The sequence below is a fragment of the Argopecten irradians genome, chromosome 8 (genome assembly GCF_041381155.1).
Source record: "Argopecten irradians isolate NY chromosome 8, Ai_NY, whole genome shotgun sequence".
Lineage (NCBI taxonomy): Eukaryota > Metazoa > Mollusca > Bivalvia > Pectinida > Pectinidae > Argopecten > Argopecten irradians.
In genome coordinates, this window is record NC_091141.1 from 38,208,774 (window position 1) to 38,224,976 (window position 16,203).

Sequence of the window (16,203 nt, forward strand, 5' to 3'; positions counted from 1 at the left end):
GAGACCGTATCGGCATATATCAGTCCGTTTGTATGAGTTAAGTAATGTGCTTCTCAAAAGATTCATGTAGCTTCATGTTATATTAGCCTAGCCAAATTCAAAGATCTGACAACATTAGTTTTTTCTAGTTTGTCCAAACTTTGATTTTCACCCGGTATCAAGCTTTCGGCAAACCGAACTAAGTACAATATCGACAAATACGCAGTTTATCGACTATACTATCCTGATTTTAACGTTAAAAGGTAAGATATCGTTAGACGGATAACATATAGATCGCTCTTCTTCATAATCTTAGTCACAAAAGAGTTTTCGTGTGCAGTTCCGAAGTTCTATTTACATTGTAATCGATCTATGTAATCTTATCTTCAAACATACAAATTATTCTGAGATGATAAATGTGATTCTATGTCCGTTTTGTTTTGCTTCTATTCAAACCGCAGGTTAAGATTTGATTCCGCTATGATTTCTCGATATTTCAACATTTATATATAGGCATAATACGAAATTTATATATAAATATTGATGAAATTCCGAGACGTTAACCACTTACAGGTAGCCTAAATGTATAAATAACAACTGTACGTACATGTAAAAGGTATTGTCCTCTGACCCCATTACATTTTTTCACAAGCCTCTCACTTACAAGATAAACATGACGACGTGTTCGGTAAAAGTTTCCGATCGATACTAACGTCGTCTGAGTAAGTCAACGGAGATGGCGTGATCGGAAACTAGCTCCGTCCAATTGTTACGTTACCTAGCAACTGATGGCGTGATCGGAAACAAGTCCCGCCCCCTCAAATCTGATTGGTTAAACGGAAATACCCGAGTGCAAGGGTGTGCCAGCTTTCAGCGGTGTGCTAGTTCGATGACTAACACACAGCTGAGAGAGGTTTTTGGAAAAAGCAGGGAGCTAGTAAATTTAACAAAGTATTTTTTATATAGTGTAAATAAAGTAGAGGTATATTAAAAGGCATTGAGTCACGCCATTGGACACTATAGCGCACACATGCAATACGGATTGCAACACAATACACATCCTGCCACCCGGTATCAGTCGCCGAGGTCTTTAACTAGGCCACTGGTACATATATAGCTCGGATCCATATCAACTTCCGCGTTCACAGTTTGCCAGTTTTTCGTGATTTTGACAGTCATGGATGTATACATTTCCAATAAAAAGGTAGGTTATTAACATGTAAAATAACTTCAGTGAAGCTATTAACTTGCATTATGGAGATTAAGTGGGGGAAATAAGTAATTTTTATCTGTCATTAACCAATATACTACCCACATGCAGGATTCTGTGAAAGAAAAACACACGGAAATGTTTTTAAAATGTTTTTATCAAGAAAGGCCGTCATATATTTGTAACATGGTATCATCACCAACATAAATTACATTGTTACCCAAATGGAAAGAAACTTCATTGTGTCATTGTTCGTTAAATTTGAAAACTCAATTATATTACTATGGAACTAAAATAGAACATAGGTAAAACCCATTCAGTTATGAGATTGGCGCTGAATGTGTTCGGTGGCTATACGCTGTAGTCAATAAATAACACCTTAACTTTGATCTTATCAAAGTGAGACAAGAAATCAATACTTCATGTGTATAGACTCATGTGCTTAAATCAGTTGTAAGGGGTTGGTAATTATGAAGACTTGTTCTTGATAAAATAGATTAAATCAACATTATGCGATTTCATCTTACATAATCCTGTATATGGATATCTTCGTGAATACTCAAATGTAAGACTGTTACGTATGTGACGATATCAATTGTACAGTCTAACCTAAACTTATAATATACTTAGAAAATATAAAATTGTGATGCAAATAACATTGTCACTAGAAACTTTGACATCGAGATTAATTCTTGTTAAACTTTTGTGTAAACTTTAAGAATACAATGGGTATCATATCTGTTCATAGTTGTATTTCTCGTACATCAACAGGTTTTTTTCTTATAATTACAGTCAAACCTGTCTAAGCGACACTTTTGTATATATATCATCTGATTAACAAGACCATTTTCCGAGGTGCCCAAATGACTAATTTCCACATTTTTTGGTCTGTGTATAAATACCAACTGATTATATAGATCATAGAGGAGGGAGTCTTACTTGAATAATTGATGTTTTGTAGTAACGTCCCATAACTGTGTTTTATTTCAACTTTCGATATTTCCTCATTTACAGCTCTACTACATACAAGTCATCTTATAGAACGTCATCCATACAATTTAGATAGGAGTAGTATTGACGAGGATGATGACCTTGACCTTTTAGAGGAAAGAACAGAGGCATTATGGGTTCCCACTAAATTACCGCTATGATGTTTCAATTATTACAGAAAACTGATGATATGGAAGATAGCGAATCATCATCATCATCACCATACAATGAAGAAGAATGTAAAGAAAAAACATTCCCTAAACGAGAAACTGATAAACTGGCACGTACATGTGACAGTGAAAAACAACAAAGTTCAGAGACAAATAACATTATTGCATCCGCTCAGACACAGACAGAAACCGAATGTACCTTATCAGAAAACCAGTCAGAGTCGAGTGTTGATGATCTGTATAACATAGGATCAAAACCTCAGGAAGTGTTCACAAGTATTTCTCAAAGTCCCACACAAGGTAGGCAGACACAAGTGTCAATAATGCATTCAAAGCACTTTTCAAGCACAGATGTATCCACACGTCTTCCTTTTACACCTAGTGTGCCTTCGGCAATTGTACTTGCAGATCAATATAAAAAGTTAGAGGACTATTTTCATAATGATTCGTCAGATGCTGCGATAGAAATTCAAAGTTCACCCGAGAAGGAGTCAGTTACTCATTTGACATTAAAGAGATCATATAACAGAGGTGAGGACAGTGATGTTGGTCCTCATAATTCAGTCCAGTGCAGTACTAGTCCCGACATACCTGACAGACCAAGGGCTGTAACGACAAAATTCCAATTAAATTCTGACTCATCCTTCCTTATAAGTGATGTAAGTGATGACGGTGCTTCTCCTCAAGTAAACAAAGAGAGTAAACAAACTAAAGCAGAAACAAAACCGCCATTGCAGTTGAGTAGAAGTCAAAAGAATGCTACTGAAGGAGATTCGGGTATGTGTATGGATTTCGAAAATAAAACCTCTACACCATCTGGGTCAAAAGGAATGAAATATTTTGAGACACCTCCGGGAGATAAAACAGGAGAACAGACAATATCAATGGCAAGCATTTCACAGAGTAAAGAACAAGTCATTAGCTTAGGTCAAGAAAATGACGATTCAACAGAGCCGGATACCACCATCAACGAGTATATTGACAAAATGGTAGGTATATATCTACTGCTGACACATGTGTATGGCAGTTTCCAACAACTATATATTATTATCACAATTTTTGTTATATATATATAGATATATTTACACACACACGGTGATGTGATATTCGTACATTAACATCATGCCAGAGTAACGTGCTCCCGAATTCCGAACCCGAAATCTATATTCATTTATAATATTAAATTTTTCCAACATTTAATGATTTAGTGAAGGTACAGTTAACTAATAGTCTACCAACGTTTAGAGTATGAATATTTGGGGAGAAGTAGTAAGTTTTACTGATATTTCTCCAAGATTAAAAAATATCTCGATTTGAATAGAATTAAATGTTGTCAAAATTTCGCTTAACTTCCATTTACTGATTTTTGCAGATTGAATGGTTTCCAGATGCTTGCCGAATGTGGATAAAGAAAAGAATTGAAACCATCATGCATCGCAGGAAGGAAGTGCATTTGGATGATCTAGCAAGTAGCATGGTCGATGGACTGTATCCAAAATCATCTCAGAATGAGGCTGTTTCTGAACCAGAAAACTATGCTAATGTTAACAACGGTATCAAACCCAGCCTATCTGTCAGAGGGCATATTGAAAGTGATTCTAGCTCTAATACAAAGGTATGATAATATAGTCATTAGGTGGACGGCTGAAAGACAGAAGCCGTACTCTGAATAACGAATACAAACTCATTGATAACAGTATAAGTACAGTATCAGAAGAAATTCAGCAATATTTCATTAAACCCCAAATAGAAAATAATAAATAACCAATTAAATAAAGACAGTTATGACTCATACCTAGATTTAGTTTTACTAAGACATGGATACTGTAATGGTTAAGATATACATGTAATATGTCCCGACACATTACCAAAAGCCCTCCACCTCTGGGTCGCGAATTCGAATCCCATATGAGCAATTAGGTATATTGGCCGCAGGTCGATGGTCTTTCTCCAGATACTATGGCACGGCTTTCCCCGATCTGAAATACCTAGCACGTCCTTAAATGACCCTAGCAATCAAACCATCCAAATCTTATGCCAACATAAACTGGCACATTCTGTCATATGTTTTTACCTCTGACATAAGACCAGAGGACAAAATGTATGACCAAAATTAGAAACAAAAATGTTTTTATAGTATTTGAAAACTTCTTCAGAAATGTAAAACACTGCAAATCCATAAGAATACTCCATTCTACAATTTGACATACTTTAACAAAATGCATATAAATGATAATCGGCCAGGTGTTTACTAAACGAAACCATCAGATTGGAGCTTTTCTTCGTTCCCATGACTTAGGTATACACTGTTTTTAATTAAGTTTGGTGAATGAAAATAAACTTCGTTTCAATATTGACTCTGACCCATTGATCAGCATATGTGGTCGGTATAAAAAAAATTCCGGATTATAGTATTTTAATTCCTTTAGATTAAGGAGGAAAATGCCAGACAGATACACCGAAATAGTAAACGGAAGATTTTGACATGTAATTTGTATTGTTTTAATTACAGACAAGGCGTAAGGTTCCATGGCTGAAACATATCGAGGACTGGGACCTTGAATCCAAGCCAGTCCTTTTAAAAGACACTTACGATAAGGACCCGGAGCCTCCGTCGTACTGGCATCAAATGTCCCAAAAGTGTGACAAGGTAGGTTACTAGGGATTAACCTAAAACAAAATAATTATTATATTCATTTCATTAACGATATCAGCTGTGAAGTAATAGGAAATTTAAATCTCTCGAAGTTGCCACACGAAAATGCCAATCCGAGGATTGATATTCTTATGTTTACAAATTCTCGGCAAGCCTTCTTCTTTGACAGCCTAAGAATTGTACCCCAAGGGTTGATATTCATCCTGCCTTATTTCAAGTATTACTTTTCTCTTAACCAATTCTTTTTCTTGTTCACATACTACTGACATTGCATAAATACACTGAATTGACTACCGATGAGTTGACAAAATTGGTTTTGAGACAGGGCCATGCAAATAAAACGGTAAACAAACTACTGTAAAGGCGATTTTGGGTAGTTCTAGATAAAAGTTACTTTACTCCACTAGCAAAGGTCAGAGTTCGAAATACTTGTTTGTTTGTTTGTTTGTTTGAGTTTTACGGCCCATCGACAACTAAGGTCATATAGGGCCAAACTACAAGTCATGCATTAATATCAGCATAAAAGTTCAGGGTAAGAAAAAGCAAGTAAGGACTAAAACACAGATTGTAAACGTTAATTTGATAAAAAAAAAGGTTTGCATGGGATAAAATAAATTTGGCTAAAACACATGAGAAAACTCATGCACAATGTTGATGAAACGATGAAACGATGAAATGTTGAGTTGATACGATGTATGATGAGAAAACGTTCATATTTTGCTTAAAATACCGATCTCTTTGAGATAATTAAAAATACGATTATGTCTCACGGCATGAAACAAAGTGTACATGTCGGAGACATCGTAGTATTTATCTCGTATGTGTTTAAAATCAATACAATGCAATAAAATATGCTCCACTGTGAGAGGAGAATCACATGCATGGCATGTAGGAGGATCCTCCCCTCTCAATAGATAGGAATGTGTAAAATATGTGTGTCCAGTTCGGAGCCAAGAGAGAACAACTTCCTCTCTGCGGTCTCTCCGACTGGACAGTTTAGGATTAAGTGTAGGTTGAATTTTAAACAGTTTATTGTTTGTTTCGGTAGACCACCTTTGTTGCCAATGGTGTTTGATGGCTGACTGAATTGAAGGTTTGATGTCGGTATATGGTAGTTTCAAATCTGTTTGTGCTAGGCGAAGAGCAGTCTTAGCTGCTTTATCAGCCTGTTCATTCCCCTTTATACCCACATGACTGGGAATCCAGAGATAAGTAATTTGAGTTTTAGAAGATAATCGAAATGTTCGGATTAAAAGATTTTGGATTAGAGTATTTCTAGGGCTTCTTGATTTCAAAGCCTGAAGAACCGAAAGAGAGTCTGAACAGATGATTGCCTTTTCAATGCGGTGTTCTTCGATATGGTCAAGCGCCAGACCGATAGCACATGCTTCCGCAGAGGAAATGGAGGCAATATCCGGGAGTCGGATAGAGGAGCAGTGATTAGATGTACAGCATGCTGCCGCAACATTATCACCATCTTTTGATCCGTCAGTGTAGATCTGAACATGGTCAGGGAAAGCCCTAATGCACTCCCGAAAGGAGGATTTGTGTTCTTCGGGTAATGCACTGGATTTTGCCCTCTCATGTAGCATGTAGAGATAAATTGATATCAGGTGTTTGAATGAGCCATGGTGGTACATCCGATACGGTGTACTCGTCAATGGTGTCGGAAGTTATATTAAGTTCCAGCAACAATTTTGAAATTCTGATGCCAAATGTTGGTATGAGCTTTTGATTTTGTGTAAATATTTCTTGATGTTGTGGATTGAATAAAAGGTTAAATGCAGGATTTTTGGGGTTGGATTTCAGTTGAGCAGCATACTGTAAGGATAATTTCTTTCGTCGATCGTCTAGAGATGGCTCATTAGCTTCCACATGGAGACTCTTCACAGGTGTTGTTCGAAAAGCTCCAAGTGCGAGACGCAGTCCCTGATTCTGTATAGGGTCAAGCATCTGTAGATAGGAGCTGCGAGCCGATCCATAGACAATAGAGCCGTAGTCAAGTTTTGATCTTATAAGTGCCCGATAGATACGTAGAAGCATTTCACGGTCTGCACCCCAATCAGAATGGGAAAGAACTCGTAGAATGTTCAGCGCCTTCGAGCACTTATCCTTCAGATGTTTGATATGTGGAACAAAGGACAGTTTCGAATCAAATATTAGTCCAAGAAATTTAGTTTGTTCAACTACTGGAATTTTAATTCCATTGAGTGTGAGGTCAGGATCATTGTGTGGTTTTCGTTTTTGACAGAAGTGCATACAGACAGTTTTTGATCTTGAAAATCTAAAGCCATTTTCGTCAGCCCAATTTTGTAATTTGCCTAAACATTGTTGTAGTTGCCGTTCTATAGTGTGCATGTTTTTTGATCTGTAACAGATCAAGAAATCATCCACAAATAGAGACCCTTCCGTAGATTGGCCAAGACATATGGTTATGCTGTTAATTTGTAGTCCAAAAAGTGTGACGGACAAGATACCACCCTGAGGGACGCCCATCTCCTGTGTTTCTGTTTCTGAATAAGTTGAACCCGTTCGAACTTTGAAATGCCTGTCAGATATAAAATTTGATATAAACTTTGGCAAATTACCACGTATACCGATATCATGGAGATCGTTCATGATTCCATATTGCCAAGTTGTGTCGTATGCCTTTTCAAGGTCAAAGAATACGGCCACAAGATGTTCTTTCTTGGCAAATGCTTCTCGTATAAATGTTTCTAGTCTAACTAAGTGGTCTACCGTTCCCCTGCGGTTTCTAAAGCCGCTTTGCAAAGGACTTAAAATATTGTTTGATTCCAGGAACCAAACTAATCTGGTATTTATCATACGTTCTAGAGTTTTACAAATACAACTCGTCAATGAAATAGGACGATAGTTATTGGCATCAGTAGCATCTTTCCCGGGCTTCGGAAGGGGTATAATAGTAGATTCCTTCCAAGACTCGGGAATTTTGCCAGAAGAGTAAACTTGATTAAATATAGTTAAAAGACATTTTAGTGAAGAGTCTGGTAATTGTTTTAAAAACATATATGGAATTTCGTCTGGTCCAGCTGCCGAGTCCTTTGATTTCTCAAGGGACTCGAGCAATTCTGGTATCTCGAAAGGCCTATTGTAACTTTCACTATTGGAGGATTTAAAATTAAGACGTCTCTTTTCCTTTTCCTTTTTAAATTTTTGAAATTTTTTGGAATGATTTTTGATAGATGAATTTTTAGCAAAATTTTTGGCAAAGGCGTCAGCTATTTCGGATTTTGAAGAAAATATTTTATTGTTGTTAATGAGGTGGGAGGATGGTGTTGCTTTTCTTTTCCCACTGATTTTACCAATCATTTCCCAAACTTTCTTCGAAGATGTATTGGAATTAATTTTTGAGACGTACTCTTTCCAAGTACTTTTCTTGTCGGATTTGATAGACCTTCGAGCTTTTGCTCTCCAAATTTTAAAATTGTTATAGTTTGAGACGGTTGGCGAAGCCAAGTACCGCCTCAGAGCGGAATTTCTACCAGATCTATTGATAAATGAATCATTTGAGAGACGAAACTTTGTTGGTTTTGGCACGGATTTTGGTGGTATGGTTTTTGTAGCGATAGAAGTGAGCGCTTCTGTGAAAATTTTAATGGGGTCATCGAGGTTCAAAAATTTATCCTCAATGAGCTCCTCTGCGCACAAATTTTTAAATTGAACCCAGTCCGCCTTATGTAAATTCCAACGAGGAATCGGCTCCTCAAGTTTTGGTGACCCTATGTTTTTTTAATATAATTGGAAAGTGATCGCTTCCACAAAGATCATCGTTGACCCTCCAATCATAATCCAGAAGAATTGATGGATGGCACAACGATAGATCAATGTGGGTAAGCGAGCCAGAGGCAGGGTGCAAATATGTTGGGGCATTGGTGTTATAAAGACATAAGCTGTTTTTATTAATAAAATCTTCGCTACGTCTACCTCTATCGTCAGTGCCTGGGGAGCCCCAGAGGCTATTATGACCGTTAAAGTCACCCATGATAATATATGGCACTGGTAGTTGTGATACGATGTTACTCAGTTCATCACAACTAAATGGAGTATTTGGAGGTAAATATATAGAACAGACTGTTATTTTTCGGTGAAGAGTTGCGCTTATAGCAACAGCTTGCAAGGTGGTATCTAGCTGAATGTGTCTGTGAGGAACGTTTTTATGCACCGCCACACCACCTGATGGGCGGCCACCTGTTGTTGGAGTTTTGGTGTATAGTGTAAATTGTCGGAGATTGATGGTGTCTTTCAGCATTATTTCTTGAAGGCAGAATATGGATGGGTTTTTTGTTTGTATAAGATGTTTTAATTCTTCTATGTTCGCTTTAAATCCGAGTATGTTCAATTGTATGATAGTGTTTGTCTCTATATTGATCCTTGAGGATAGTTTGTCGGACCGACAGGACTACTTGAAGCAGGTTGTTTGGTGGCGATAAATGTGTTGTCACCAAACTCGCTGTCGTCCGATAGAACATCATAGATGTTCCGTCCAAGGATAGGGTCATCTGATCCCTTACTGGGTTTGTTGTTTAGTGCAGGGAGCCTCGCCAGCTTTACCTTGGTGGTTTTGGTCTGGCGTTGCTCCTGCGGTGGTGTATTTGCTGGACGCTTTGCTTTATCGGGGAGTTTTTTAACGTCAATAGACGGTGAAGATGTAGCACGTCTATGACGAGCGGCGGTAACTTTTTTTCTGATGTTCGGTGTTTGAATTTGGTGTTGTGTAAGTCCTGGAGACGCCGGTGGGATTGGCGTTTTAGCTCCAGGTGGCCCAGCAGGTGGATTTTGTTGTGGTTTGTGTTGTGGCTTAGATGGACCCGACTTGAACCTGTTCGGGTCCCCAATGATTACTTTACAGGCCTTAGCATCAGCCATATCTGGGACATCATTGTCCCAGTTAGGCTTGTCAACCAAGGCCTGGACCGACGCATGTTTGACGGTGACACTGTCAACAGGCGTCTTTGCGCGGGTTATCTGAGCATAGGTTGCCACATTCAGGTCTGAACGCTCGACTATCCTCCGAGCCTCGGGGAAAGAGACACCTTGGGTATATTTGACCCGTAATATCTCCCTCTCCCGAGTCCAGGCAGGACAGGTGCGAGCAGACGCAGCATGGTCACCCCCGCAATTGACGCAGTGACGGTTGACAATGTCACATTCGTCTTTTTCGTCGTGACCTTCACGGCCACAGTACTGACATACCATTTTCCATTTTGTCTACAATTGCTCTCATGATGGCCGTACCTCTGGCAGTTACGGCACCTCAATGGATTAGGGATGTAGACAGTGACATTGTAACGTTGGTATCCAACAGTTACGCTCTGTGGTAATGTTGGTGTAGCGAATGTTAAGATAAAAGTGTGTGTTGGGACCAAGCTCCCACTTTTTCTCGTCATGATGCGTTTAACATGAGAGACCGGAATGTTCTCCTCTTGGAAGTATGACAGTATGTCAGCCTCATTGTCATTGCGCAAGGCTGGGCACCTGATTACCCCCTTGCTGCAATTCAATGATGAGTGTGGTTTTACACACACTCTGAGGCCGGCAAAACTGTTGGTTCCAAGGAGGTTCTCCGCTTGTTGCTTGCGGAAAACCTCTATTAGGAGATCACCCGATCCCAAAGGCTTGACAGATTTGACATCTCCAGCAATGCCTTTGATGCCCTTTCGCAATATTAAGGGTGATAAACCTGCAGTGGTCTTGCCACTCTGTGTAGAGGACATGACCAGAAACTGTGGGAATGTGTTTGTTGTACCGCTTTTTGTTTGTTGATTTGTGGTTGATTCCTTTTGGAGAGATTTTGGTTGTAGTTCATTTTGTTTGTTTTTGGAAGCCATCTTTTAGAGTTAATTACAATTCGCTAGCTGTGCCCCCACCCACCTCGGAGCCCAACAGGGGGACACTCATGATGACATGGATATCCAATGTCAAAGTGTCAGGGTTACACAGATAGTATACTCGGAAGAATATTTCGAACAAACATAATTCAAATCAGGCTTGCGACAGCACGCTCGCAAGATTGTACACCTGCAAGATCGATCAGAATCAAGACAATCCAAATTAAACTCCCGATTGACCCTAAGCCACCGCCTTCATGGAGATCTACGAACCAAGGGCTCGGCATGACCAGCCGATTGATAATACAGGGCCCATATTACCTCTCGTCTAACCGGAGTCTGAAGCCAAAGTAGTGTGTAGCAGTAAAAAAGGGAAGAAAAAAGAGCAAAACCTATTCAACCACCAGGACCTTCTTCCCCCGGATACGAGATGCAACCCACGGCAAACAGGTTGGCTCAAATTGGAGCTACTGTGAAAGCCTTCAGCTACACTGATATCAAGCAGACGCACATCACACCCCCAAAAGCGGTGTGCATCCGCATGAGAGCAGTGCACCCAGTCTCGGGACGTGGACCCAGCTTTCATGGAGACCATTATTTCGAAATACAAGACTTCCGACCACAATGTGTAATAGTGAACGAGATTGAATATTTCGCACACATTTCATTAGACTGGCAACCAGTCTCTAGAATATTGAAAAAAAAATGTCTTGGCTATTTTTGTCTGTACTTTGTCTGATACTAATTTTCAAACTAGGGGGGAGATAATCTAGTAAAGAACTCTACTGAGAAAGTCTGATCAACAACTTAGGGTCTGATGGCCAGTCTAACGTTACACCACAGTGGACTGACATATCACAGTAAAACCAACTAATCTCACTTTCATTACAACTGATTTGTTTCCGAATGTGCACAGGTTTACGACGCGCAAAAAAAACTAAAAATGCTGAAAGGTTTTTACTTAGCCTTGTATCCCATTTCGGGAAAATGGGGTAATTAATTTTAAAATCTTCTGAACACTACAAAAATCATCTTATCTGGATATTTAATAGCTTGCATTGAAGACAATTCCTTACTGGTCACTATGGCATATGATATAATGGGATTATGGGCGAATTTTATTTCATATCGAAAGTTGAATTACGAGGATTCGTGTGAAACTCGTTAGTCGGAATAGTACACGCTACATCCTCAGGTCATGATTCCCTAATGAGCACAGACCGAATAAAACATTAAACGAATGCATCCCTGAAGTGCAGATCATCAATATAAACTCACTTATAAAAATTGCACATTGGTACCCCTTAGCGATCCCTACGCTCTATTTATTGTCATGCAGGACAGATTATCACCGATCTCGGCCATTTTTGTGTATCGTCTCCGATTTGATACAAGCTCTCTGATAGGTCCACGCGCTTCTCAGAGTCAATCAGAGAGCTTGTATCAAATCGGAGACGACAGACAAAAAATTATTAAGTTGGTTTAATAAGATGATTAAACTTGAGAGAAATAGAAAATTAATATTAAAATTTCCTTTTTTGATCAGATTTTAATACCTTGTAGGGATTTATTTTGAAAGTATTTTATTTTTATTTCTAGGATTATCTAATCGTTACCCTGGAGGAGAAATGTGAAGAATACCGCCACATCAAGACATTGTTTTCAGTGAGCATGGCTTGCCGTGGTATCACAGCCATTAGAAGGGTACAGAATCCACACCTTTGGCATCGGCTTTGTCTGTAGGTACTCTTGGACTTGTTGTCAAAATTTTAAATGAGACATCACTACAAAAGTCTCCTACAATGACAACAGATGTTTAGGAGATTTATTGAGAACCCTGCATGTGTATTCTGATAATTAATCTCAAAACGAATATCATTGCGACTGTTGTTTTCCTAATAACATTATCTAAATATATCATATTTAGGATTTCCAGATACAAAAACGACGTGGGTAAAGTACGATTTACCTTCAATTAGACTCCATTTCCAGCGATTGTGACGTCTCAGTAAAATGATGTAGAACACGACGTCACAATCAATTAATTTGTAATTGATGTCTCCAAATAATAAACCATTATCGTCACAATTTATTACAACTCATTGATATGTTAATTAATTTAGATCCATTATCCATATTTATCTTTTCATAGAACCAGGAAGCATATGATCGAAGATTTTGGACTTGATCAACTCAATGAGAGACATTTATTTCATGGTACAAAAATAAGGAACTTTGATCCTATCTGTAGAGAAGGTCTGGATTGGCGCAAATGTAAATATGGAGCATTCGGTCAAGGTCAGTCTGTATAATAGATGAAAGGTACGCATTTAATGGAACGGCAGTCGGTCAAGGTCATTCCTACATTAAATAGAGAGTCATATTTAATGGAACGGTCAGTCATTGTAACAGTTGGGCTATGCACATTTAACAAAGAACATTCGTCCAAGGTATGACGGTACACATTTAATGCTATTTAACACTATTTTATTACATTCTTGATTCAATTCAATCTTGGTTACTAAGTATCTTATATGATAGATGATACTCAAAAATGAAAGCCCAAAAGCTTGAAGGTTGAATGATGCATATTTCTAGTCTTAATTTATATATAAAGAATGGATATAAAGATGATTGATTTGAGTTTTACTAGTTTAACGTCCTATTAAAAGCCTGGGTCATGTAAGGACGTGTCAGGTTTGTTGGTGGATGAAAGCCAAAGTACCCGGAGAAAAACTACCGACCAGCGGTCAGTGCCTGGAACTGCCACAAATGCATTCGAACTCACGACCCTTGGGTGGAGGGCTGGTGGAGACATCTTAACCACTCGGCAACCGTGACACCCATATATACAAAAGGTCCCTAGGACCTAGACGGTCATCTGACTATTGGCACAAAAACACCTCAAGAATAAAGGAGTGGCAAACAAATCAATACAAAAGAACTCTTTTAATAGACATTTCCGCCAACTGAGCGAATGTGAGGATGAGCTGAGGATGAATGTGAACTCTGACGGGGATCGTCTCAAAAGTTAATCGCGTGATATAAAGTTTGACATATGTGTGCTATCACCTTATTTCAATTGTTAAAACTTAAACGTTTTTACATTTATTTACAAATTATCAAATATAAATTTATACGGAATAGTGTAATAACATAATAGGGCCATGTCAGTTTATCAGTTTATTTACTTACACAATTTATAAATCAATATACGGCAGTCAGTAGATGTAATACAAATTAAATTAACAAAATCAAAACATATACACACATTAACACGGGTACGCGACTAACGTAACAAACCCAAAATCAATCATACATCAACTTTTATTTTCTTTCCATGTCTATAAATTGAAGAGAAGTTGTCGCCGTACAGCAAGAGCTGCACGTACTGTATCTCAACAATGGAGGATATCTCAATTAGGCATACATTTCCATGATTTTACTTACTTTTACAGTAAAACAAATGGAGCTGTGGCGCAATGATATCTTAACCAGTAATTTAATTTTGCCCATAAAATTCCCCGCAAAACCGTTTTGTATACTTGACGTGCAATTCTCTCAGTCTACGGAAAAATAACCTCAATGATCTAAGCAATAAAAATGATTGCAACATATAAAATTTAATTGTTTAAGGATTAACTTGAATAGATCTTTTATGTTATGGAGCTATTATTCAGATATAACACGAAAATCTTAGTTTACTCTAAATAAACCGCGAAGAGGTTTATGATGAGAGTACACTCAGATATTTGTGTTATATCTCCATAACATAAAAAATCTATTCAAATTAATCCTTATAATTCAATTTACAAAATATAATCTCTTTAGTACTAAAAATTCATTTTGGGACTTTTTTGTCTATGAACTCATTACGCCGTCATCTCAGACAATAAGAAGCAACGTCACAAAAGGCGACGCCATTTTTTCTTTATGGGCTGATAAAGTAAATTTTTAAACCAGTGAAAATGCTCGTAACAAGCAAAATTGAATTATTCAAGGATATTCCATGGTTGCTAAAGGAAATATAACTCTTTTTCTTACCCGGGACTGGGATATCCGCAAGTTTACCGTTGTGAGAATTTTCTCACCCTATGGTTAACACAAGCTACACGAGATCTTTTCACGCGGTCAATCATTGTATGACGTCACGGCAACAGTATCATTACGTCGCAGTAACAGTAGTGCAGCAGTAAAATGACGTCACAAATGTCGGCAACGACGACAAATTATTGAGGTCACGTCATCCTCGCATGCATTAGTGACACGTCGTTCTTAGAAACACAAAGTAGTGTACAGGGTAGCAGAAAATTAAAGAATCCAAATATTTGACAAAGCCTCGTGTTTGACAAATTAAGAATCTTAACCCTCGGGTTGAGATTCTCTTTTCTCACATACTTCACATGGATATCCCGTTGTTGCTAGGGAAAAGATAACTCTATCTTACACAGTGGGGTGTAAGACAGCTCACACGCGCTAAACGATAATATGAAGTCATCAATACGCGCGGCGTAACTGCGACGTGTATCGTAGATGACGTCATCAATTTTGGCGCAAAACGACGTTCGGCAAGCCTCGGGTTGACAAGCCAAAATCTTTCACCCAGGTTGAGATATCTCTATCCACTTGACAGACCCATGTAAGATTTTATTATTCCCTTTAACCCGAAAAGGATATCCACAGTTTTACCTGTATGAGATTTTTCTATCTCACCCTAGGGTAAAGACCAGCTACACGAGACCTTTGTATGTGTTCAACAATTATATGACGTAACGACAACAGTATCTTGACGTTGCGGTAATAGTCGATTCATTGAGGTTACGTCATCTTTGCTTGCATAAGTGACAAGTTTATTAGAGATACAAAGTGGTGCATGGGCTAAGAAAATTAGAATCATTTATCCTCTTTGGATGAGACAGGCGATCTCAACCCTCGGGATAGGATTCTTACCCCTGGGGTTGAGATTCTCCTGTCTCACCCCTAAGAGGGTAAAAATTTATATTAGTCTCACCCAAAAGGGACGAAAGATTCCATTGATATTACACAGGGGTGTGTAGGACAACACAAACGCACTAGACTATATTACGTGACGTTAACAATACGAGCGACGTAACCGGGGCGTGCATTGTAGTAGACGTCATCACTTTTGACACATGACGACGCTTCTGTGATCATAACGCGATGAAAAAGCTGGGAAGCAAGTGAAATTTTATATTTTCTCTTTTAAGAATCCGCAATTTTATCGATTTTTCTCTATCCCCCTAGAATAACGAAAAAACAATCGTATGACGTCGCGACACATGTATCACGTCGTCGCGGTATTAAACAGTTGCTTTACGTCACGACACA

The 16,203-nt window shown here is 38.4% G+C and overlaps 1 protein-coding gene across 3 annotated transcripts in view; it reads left to right on the plus strand.

Moving 5' to 3' along the window:
- Nucleotides 1-862: 862 nt before the first annotated feature.
- LOC138330306 (uncharacterized) overlaps nucleotides 863-16,203 on the plus strand; it is a 50,553-nt gene continuing 35,212 nt past the window's right edge. For all 3 annotated transcript variants that reach the window (XM_069277810.1, XM_069277808.1, XM_069277811.1), the window contains exons 1-6: nucleotides 863-1,183; nucleotides 2,204-3,338; nucleotides 3,722-3,964; nucleotides 4,862-4,999; nucleotides 12,454-12,593; nucleotides 13,007-13,152. In XM_069277810.1, coding sequence (XP_069133911.1) covers nucleotides 2,337-3,338; nucleotides 3,722-3,964; nucleotides 4,862-4,999; nucleotides 12,454-12,593; nucleotides 13,007-13,152 — 1,669 coding nt within the window. In that variant the 5' untranslated portion in view covers nucleotides 863-1,183; nucleotides 2,204-2,336. The remainder of the gene's footprint in view (nucleotides 1,184-2,203; nucleotides 3,339-3,721; nucleotides 3,965-4,861; nucleotides 5,000-12,453; nucleotides 12,594-13,006; nucleotides 13,153-16,203) is intronic.